Source organism: Sinocyclocheilus rhinocerous, unplaced genomic scaffold (assembly GCF_001515625.1).
Source record: "Sinocyclocheilus rhinocerous isolate Xijiao unplaced genomic scaffold, SAMN03320098_v1.1 scaffold853, whole genome shotgun sequence".
NCBI lineage: Eukaryota > Metazoa > Chordata > Actinopteri > Cypriniformes > Cyprinidae > Sinocyclocheilus > Sinocyclocheilus rhinocerous.
In genome coordinates this window covers 895,673-904,563 of record NW_015627738.1, presented here as the reverse complement: position 1 = coordinate 904,563, position 8,891 = coordinate 895,673, and the positions used below count along the sequence as shown (strand labels likewise).

At 33.9% G+C, this 8,891-nt stretch overlaps 2 protein-coding genes across 5 annotated transcripts in view; both read right to left on the bottom strand.

The window, feature by feature from the left end:
• Nucleotides 1-995, bottom strand: part of LOC107734023 (adhesion G-protein coupled receptor F1) — a 12,874-nt gene extending 11,879 nt beyond the window's left edge. Inside the window, 1 exon segment of the mRNA XM_074560158.1 lies at nt 983-995. Within this exon segment, the coding sequence (XP_074416259.1) occupies nt 983-995 (13 nt within the window).
• A 1,958-nt stretch (nt 996-2,953) lies between these two features.
• The window catches only part of slc5a6b (solute carrier family 5 member 6), an 11,234-nt gene continuing 5,296 nt past the window's right edge, over nt 2,954-8,891 (bottom strand). For 2 of the 4 annotated variants that reach the window (XM_016545267.1, XM_016545274.1), the window contains exons 7-16: nt 7,563-7,703; nt 7,348-7,477; nt 7,163-7,251; nt 6,318-6,427; nt 6,096-6,166; nt 4,915-5,001; nt 4,668-4,837; nt 4,481-4,587; nt 3,309-3,427; nt 2,954-3,232 (exon numbers count right to left, since the gene is read on the bottom strand). In XM_016545267.1, the coding sequence (XP_016400753.1) occupies nt 3,110-3,232; nt 3,309-3,427; nt 4,481-4,587; nt 4,668-4,837; nt 4,915-5,001; nt 6,096-6,166; nt 6,318-6,427; nt 7,163-7,251; nt 7,348-7,477; nt 7,563-7,703 (1,147 nt within the window). In that variant the 3' untranslated portion in view covers nt 2,954-3,109. The remainder of the gene's footprint in view (nt 3,233-3,308; nt 3,428-4,480; nt 4,588-4,667; nt 4,838-4,914; nt 5,002-6,095; nt 6,167-6,317; nt 6,428-7,162; nt 7,252-7,347; nt 7,478-7,562; nt 7,704-8,891) is intronic. The other 2 variants (XM_016545287.1, XM_016545281.1) reach the window with 2 other exon arrangements.

Sequence of the window (8,891 nt, the reverse complement as noted above, 5' to 3'; positions counted from 1 at the left end):
TCCAGTACACTGATAAGAAGTGTAGGATTTACTTTATAGCAATTATCACCAAGAATCATTTCACAACTTCATAACTCGCAGCAATAACTTTTACACCATATAACCATAAAACAGGTGAAAAAAAATCCCACAGACACACATTAAACCAGATCACATTATCACACAGACTTGAGGGTGCTGGACTTTCTGTCACACAAGACAGTAACCTGCACACAAAACCACCAACAACACCTCAGCATTCAAGTGTTTTCTTCAGGGGCATTTTCTTACTATATTATTAGTTATCATAGGATTTTGCTCATTCAAATCATCTGATTTGTTAGAATGTAAATATGTATTTATTAAAGACACATTTCTGTGCTATAAAACCCACAAATTACTCTGCTTATCTCGTGTCTGTAATACAACCTTCTTCATTTGCATTTATTTTGCTTCCAAGCAATATGTACATGTTCAAGTTAAAAACCTTATCTGGTCTAACTAGTCAAACTTTATTACTGTTGTGGTACTTGTTTCTAACCTGTTTGCTTCAGTTCTTCAGTTCTTCAGTGCACAGTTGAGGAAATAACAGTTTAGTTGTATCTAATCTTGTATTTTCATTATATGTCACCAGCAACATTTCCAGCTCATTTAAATTTTCAGTCAGTATGCAGGCGCAACTTATTATTGTGTACAAAACTTATTTTCAGCATTTAAGCGGAAGCTTTTGGTCAAACTGTTTTTTGTTGTTTGAAAGAAACATTGTGTCCAATACTGCATTCGGGTAAAAAAAAAAAAAAAAAAAAAAATGAATTGAACACCACAGAATGTTCCAGAACAGCCATCACCCAGATGCTAGTTTGAATATCAGTTTGGGGAATCGAGCCGTAAGGAAACAGACTCTGTCAACAGCGGGCTCATTCATTCACGTGGTATAAACGAAAGTAACTTTATTTGCATTTTACTTTGCATGGCCTCATGATTTTTATGAAATGACACCTACTTTTCTGTGACATGTTATGCTCATTTTTGTGCACTGTGCACATTTTAGCCAAACCCCTTTGAGTCACCATGGAGATTTTAAGTTAAAGCAGCACTATGCAACTTTTGGCGCTCTAGCGGTTAATAAACAGAACTGCACACATCCCGCGGAAGAACATTCCAACCTGAGCTACTTCTCTAAGTTTATGTCTATGGCGATTCACGCAGTTATGTGTTACTCCGCAGCGGTGACGACCCGACCAGCCTACAATAGTCCAAATATAAGTACTTATTAGAAGTGTACCGTAGTGATTCGGAATAAGACAAAAACGCGGTTTGGAAGATTAATTCATGATGTACTCGCTCATTATATACATTTAGCAAATTTTGAACACAGAAAAAGTTACATAGTGCTGCTTTAATATTTCAATAATTTAACAATCTGTTGATGGTTTTCTGATGTTGGATGATGGTCACATGACATGCAAATGAACAAAATATTTAATATTTTTTAGTATTTGATCCACTATTTTTATGATTTAGCTTTTCATCAATACATGATACTTGTGGATTATTGTGATGCTTTTATCAGCAGTTTGGACTCTCATTCTGACGGCACCCATTCACTGCAGCAAGTGATGGAATGCTACATTTCTCCAAATCTGTCCTGATGAAAGAAAAAACTCATTTAAATAGTGCAAGACAATGCTGTTGTTGTTGTTTTTACTTTAGAGATGGATTTCCTGTAAGTTTGCTCATGCAAACATAGCGTCATGCATGATGCACAACATACATCTATTTTACAATGCAAATCTATCAGAGAGTCATGAAACTCAAAATCTAATCTGAATGAAGGGCACACTGTATGCTGTTACATCGCAGCAGCATCTGCTTTGACTACATTGTAATTTGTTTTTAGTAATACAAGTAATTAAAGGTTTTTCGACTTCTTTACTAGTATTTTTTCTACTTCAAAATTTCACATTTAATTCAATGTGCCATGTTTTTACTAACAATTTCTGATTGAAAATTGTTTCTACAAATTTTTATCACTGTAGTTTAGAATACATAAGGCAAATTATATAAGTTTTTTTTTAATCAGAATCATTGAGGTTGAGCTGTAAAGGCTCTCATCTTTGGTTGCTGTATGTTTAAGTCAAAAGAGCCCCTCCTCAAGTCAGCATCATATTCTGCTCACGATGGATGGATGGATGGATGGATGGATGTTCTACAGGTTCCACCCGTGTAGCAATTCGTTGAACCACAAATGTATATTTCCATTTTAATAGTGAAGTGTTGTGGACATTTACGGCCTTTGCGCACTGGCGACATCTGCTGGACAAATATAGGAATAACTAAAACAAAAATGCCTCTTTAATGCAAACTTATATTATTAATGCATATACAATATAAATAAAAAAATAAGTATATCTTAGATATATATATCACTTATTTTTATTTATATTATTTATAATAATATATTAATATAAATGTATGTATATGCACACGTGTGTCAATTTAAATGCATTTAAATTTTGCATCTTAATTTGACTAAATGTGAAACTTGTCAAGAACATATCCAGGACATATATCACCCAATAAATACATAAATAAATGTTTTGCTTATATCACCAATTTAATTACAATTAAGCAAATATGTAATATGTCATTTTCTTCCCACAATTCCCATTACAATACTGTGGAAACAGAAAAGTGTTATTTTGATAGTGTTGTTTATTCTTATTTTAATGCAAAAATGTATGTGTTTAAGTTCTACTTATGTTCAGAGTTGTGAGATTCACCCAGAAAAGCCGCAGCACATGATGCACACATTTTTTTATTACAAAAAGTGATTTGCTGAACATTCTCTTTGTCATTTGGATTTGTACTTTACATCTTTACAGACATTAACATTTTAGTCCATGCTGTAAAAATATTTTCTTTGGTTTTATATACAGCAGCTACACATACAAAACAATACAAATGTGACAGAAATATACAGTCTATTACAAAAATGTACACCTAGACAAACTTTTTCCTTCAAAATAATTACAGGCACACATCTCTGTAATTAGCATTACTGACATCAACAATATACATCACATTTACAATACTTAGTGTGCAAGATAACCTGTTCTTGGTGTTTTTGCTATACGGAGGTCTCGTGCTCCACAGGAGAAACCACATTTGATGGGAGAAATGTTTCTGTCTCTTCCTCAGTTCCAGCATCCTCCTTTCCATTTCCATTTATTTCTTTATGACCATCGATCTGCTAGAAGCAGTTTTACTACATTAAAATGACCCAAAGCAACAATGCATTTTACTGTAAAGCCATAAGACCATCTTACCGTGTGCTCAGGAGACGTATAGCAAGTGCTCGGCTTCACAAGCTTGTGCAGAAGTGATTGTGCTGTTCTCATCACAGGATACACTGTGCCAGACGCCACATCGTCTCCTTTTGTTGGGCCTTGAAAAAAATTAGTAGAAAAAAAGACATCTGTAAGTTATAAAATTTTATTTTTCTGGTTGTTTACATTTTTAGGAAGCTTGTTTCTGGCACAGAATAAAAAAGGTAATTGCGACTTTTTATCTTGCAATTCTGAGAATTGCGGGATAAAAAGTCAGAATTGTAAGATAAAAAGTCGGAATTAATTTTTTCCCCTGGCAGAAACAAGATTCCATATATTTTAGTATTATTTATTCTCATAGTATTTATTAACATTTTAAATTAGCTTTAATTTTAAAATGTTCAGTTTTCATTTTAATTATAGCAATTTTGTTGTTCTTTTGTCATTTTTATAATTTTTTAATATTTCAATTTAGCTTAAATTTTTTATTTCAATTTTATTTTTAGTAATTATTTATTATACTTATTTTTAATAATATTTCAGTTAGTTGCCAAGGCAACATTTATAATTTTGAAGTTTTTTATCTAATATTTATACTTTATTTCAGCTTCATATCAACACTTTACAATAGGGTTTCAATTGTTAACATTAATCACATTAGTTAACATGAATGAACAATGAATAATATTTCTACAGCATTTAATAATATTACCCAATGTTAAGTTCAACATTTTTAAAATTAAAAGTCCTATTTGTTAACATTAGTTAATGCACTAACGTGAACAAACAATCAACAACTATATTTTTTAATAACAGTAATCAATATTAATAAATGCTTAAGAATATATATTGCTCATTGTTAGTTCATTCATGTTAGCTAATGCATCTATCTGCTAATGTTAACAAATGGAACCTTATTGTAAAGTATTAACCGCTTTATTTCAATTAAGGCAAAGCAATATTTAATAGTTTTAGTCTATGCAGTTTCTACATTCATGCTGAGCTATTGCTAGGCTTTTGCGAGTCCAGCTGCGTTTTCTCTGTGAGTCTCTGGGTCCTTTCTTCAGTGTAAGTGCATCACACCTCTAATAAACAAGCAGCTCAATGAGGCTTTTTTAATGTCTCATTCTGAACAAGTACTATCAGAAGCTCTTCAGGTCAAAGTTTCTTACCAGTCATGAAGCTGATAATGAGTCCGATGAGCACCACGGTGGAGGAGTTGAGCGCGCTGTACCACATGTATGACAGAGAATATAACCCATTCAGCCCTGCAGGTCTGCTTGAAGATGAGGAAAAGCATTCAATTATTTCCCTAAATATATACATTACAATGCATGCTGGTACTGATCTACAAGTCACCTGGCAGCATCTATGACAGCAAACACAGTGATGTTTTCAGAGGCGGCTAGCACGGTGTTAGTGGAGTTGAGTGGAAGAACTTGTACAGAACTAGGCATCCGAGACAAAAAGCCACCAATGCCAACCCAGAAAGCCATGACCAGACCTGCGGCAAGTCCTGTTACAGCTCCCTGAAAAAAAAAAACAGCTCCCTTCCTTATTTATGTGGGTGGACTGATGGATGGATTGATGGATGGGAGGAACTTACGATGCTATTTGCACATGGGAAGAAGATGCCGAGACAGAACAGACCGAGCAGCGGCCCACCAACCATCCCGAAGATACTGAGAGCTGCCTTAAAGTGAAATACAACATTCTTAAAAATAAAGGTTATAAAAGGGGGTTCCTTAAAGGAAGAGTTCATTCAAAAATGAAAATTTGCTGAAAATTTACTCACCTTCAGGCCATCCAATGGGAACAGATTTGGAGAAATGTAATTCACCAATGGATGCTCTGCAGTGAATGGGTGCCGTCAGAATGAGAGTCCAAACAGCTGATAAAAACATCACAATAATCCACAAGTAATCCACACCAGTCCAGTCCATCAAATAACATCAAAAAGCGGCATGTTTGTAAGAAACAAATCCATCATTAAGGCGTTCCGACTTTAAACAGTCCCTTCTGGTCAAAATACAAGTCCATAATCCATAATAACGCTTCCTCCAGTGAAAAAGTCCATCCCCTGTTGTCCTCTCACATCAAAATCCACAGATATATTTGTTTAGAGCTGTTTAGGCCTATTAATGGTGCTTGATTTGTGTATATTTCTCTCCTGATTCAGACGAGATGACTTTTTCACTGGAGAAAACAATACCATGGATTATAGACTCTTTTAGACTAGAACGGTTTGAAGTTATAACATCTTAATGATGGATTTGTTTCTTACAAACACACAGCTTTTCGCTTCACAAGACGTTAACTGATGGACTGGAGTGGTGTGGATTACTTGTGGATTATTGTGATGTTTTTATCAGCTGTTTGGACTCTCATTCTGACGGCACCCATTCACTGCAGAGCATCCATTGGTGAGCAAGTGATGCAATGCTACATTTCATTAAATTACATTTCTCCATTTCTCCAACAAATTCATCTACATCTTGGATGGCCTGAGGGATAGTACATTTTCTCCAAATTTACTTATTTTTTCTTAGCGTGAAGATCATTTTAATAATCTAAAGAACCATTTTCAACTACAAAGAACGTTTTGTTTAACCGAATAGTTCTATGGATGTTAAAAGTTTTTCATGGAACCATCAATGGCAATAAAGAACTTTTATTTTTAAGAGAATAGAGGTTAATCTGATTTAACACAGGATATATTTTTATTTGTTAACATAAATTGATTACTGCTATAAACTCACAAGCGCTTATAAAAGCATCCACGCTTACCTGAAGAACTGAACTGTTCATCAAATGGACGACATAAGCCATAGCCACACATATAATCCCATATGATAGAGCTGGATGAGGAATATAATCATGCATTATAAAGATGCTCACTGAAAGCTTCATTTGATCTCTTTGAGTAAAGGGGAAATCAGATGAAACATATTCTATAATTGTGCATCAGCGGGGAGACTGAAATCATTTCAAATGAAGATAATATCTCACCCAGCATCTTTGACAGCAGAGTGGCTCTGGCCTCCGTCATGGAGTAATGGGGTTTGATCAGATCCACCATGGTCACCGTGGCTAATGAGTTAAAAGCTGAGGATATTGTACTGTGAATGAGAAGGAGAACATCTCATTTTTAGATACAAATAAGTTTACTTTCTATATGTTTATTGCATGCTTGTGCACCGACCAATCCAGCCTTACGGCAGAGGAATTAATTACATTTGAACATATTCAAAGAGAAAACAGTTATTTTAAATTATAATAATATTTTACAGTATTACTGTTTTTACTATATTTTAGATTTAATAAATGCAGCCTTGGTGCCTATATATATATATATAAAAATATATTTCAAATAGAAATAATGATTTCTAAAATTATTCTCATTGAAGACTGTCATCAGATTCCAATTATAATAGTCATTATTCAATTCAAATTTTTATGTCACATACATAACCAATAACCATACATAATGACATGCAGTGAAATGTTTTTATGACCACTCAGTTACAAAAAAGTAAAAATTATGGGTATAAATTAAAAAAAGAGAAGGATATAAACTGAAATGTACAGAATGTACGAAATATATGAATTTACAATTTACAATATACAATAGCTACAAAGTTATGTATATATATATATATATATGTATATTATACAGACATTATATTAGACATATATGTTTAAAAAATATATCTATATACTAAAAAGAAAAAGGAAGAACAGACAGAGTAAAACATAAAAATAAAAGAATAGAAAGAATGCATGCAAAAAAAAAAAAAAATTTTTACTGAAATATGATCTGTGAAATATGACCGCTTTAAACATCATGCTGTTACCTGAGAGATGCGCTGAACAAACACGCCACAAACAATCCAGGAAGTCCAGGGAAGTTCTGTAACATGTCCATGACAAAGTAAAGCACCATCTGTAAAGTCAAAACACATCATATATCACGATTTATATCAGGGAGCCCCAAATAATAGAATTATATATGCAATCACATGTGTTTGGTGCTTCTAACCTGGTCTTTGGATGTGATATACTGCTGTTCTAGAGGGCTGTTGTTACCATAGCAAGCGTACATGACCAGCCCCATCAGACAACTGAGCATTAAAGCCACCTGAAGACAGGGGAACACCATATAGCAGGACCTGCACGAGAACACGTGATGTTTTGTGACGCATACGTTCATCTGAGAGCCTTAGGGGGCTGTACATGAATAAAAGGAACACTTACATGACGGCTTCTTTCTCTGTACGAGAACTGAGGTACCTCTGAACCTGAGCCTGGTTCACTCCATACAGAGACAGCATCAGAAACACTCCTCCAACACCTAACGTCCAGAACGTGTGTCTCACCGTTGGGTCGGGGTTCAAGCTGGACAGACACAGACCGTCAACATGAGAAATGACTCTGAGTATCAGTACAATAGCATTCATGTCTGTAGCACAAACAGAATGGGACGACTTGCATGCCTACATCTAATACTTAAGATCATGGATCTGTTCAGTTTCATGGATGCCTATGGAAGCTTATTTCTGCCACAAAAATAAAAAGGTAATTGTGACTTTAAATCTCACAATTCTGACTTTTTTTCTGGTAATTCTAAGGAAAAAAGTTATAAACTCAGAATTGCAAGAGTTCTACTTGAAATTCTGAGAAGAAAAACCCAAATTATGAGAGATAATCTCAGAATTGTGAGATTAAAAGTCACAATTACTTTTATTTTTTTTATTCAGTGGCGGAAACAAGCTCTCTTTTTTTTTTAATTGCAAGTTTATATCTCACAATTCTGGCTTTATATCTTGAAATTCTGATTTTATATCTCACAATTTTTATATCTGACGTTAATATCTTGCAACTGCCAGAAAAAAAAGTCTCCCAAAACTGGGAGAAAAACATCAGAACTGTGAGTTTGTGCTGAGGCAGTCTAATTAAATATGGCTAAATTGAGAAATTTCTCAAGGTCAAAACTTGGTACAAAAAAGCAAGCAGTCATTTAATACAGGGATTTACAAAGTCAAAAATATAAGAACTGAAAATTAAAAAATATTTTTGTTAATGATTGTGAGTTAACACATTCATTTAAGATATTAATTAAATAAATGTAAAACATTTACCAATTTTTATAATAATTCTAGTTTCAGCTATATGAAGATGGAAACCATTAACCCCTTAACTGTCACTGTCCGACCTGTGGGACGCTTGGCGCTCTTTTTTTGTTGTCCTTTTTCTCTATCAAATCTTTTAGTAATCATCATAAATTATTCATCCTGTGAAAACCATTTTGAAATCTAACATTGTGTTACCATGGAAATGGTACTTTAAAATCTTTTGGCGGTCTCCTCCCCCTTAGTGGGCGGTGTCAAGTGTCATATTACAAAATGCATTACGGTCTTTTAGAATCAAACCTTTTTATAATCTTGACAAAAATCATATCACTGGAAAGGTCTGAGTCTCAGGATTCCATATATGGTGGTGTATATATATATATATATATATTTTGAGATAGAAGTAGATATTGACAGAGAAATCTAGACATTTGTGACAGAAAAATGCATAAAA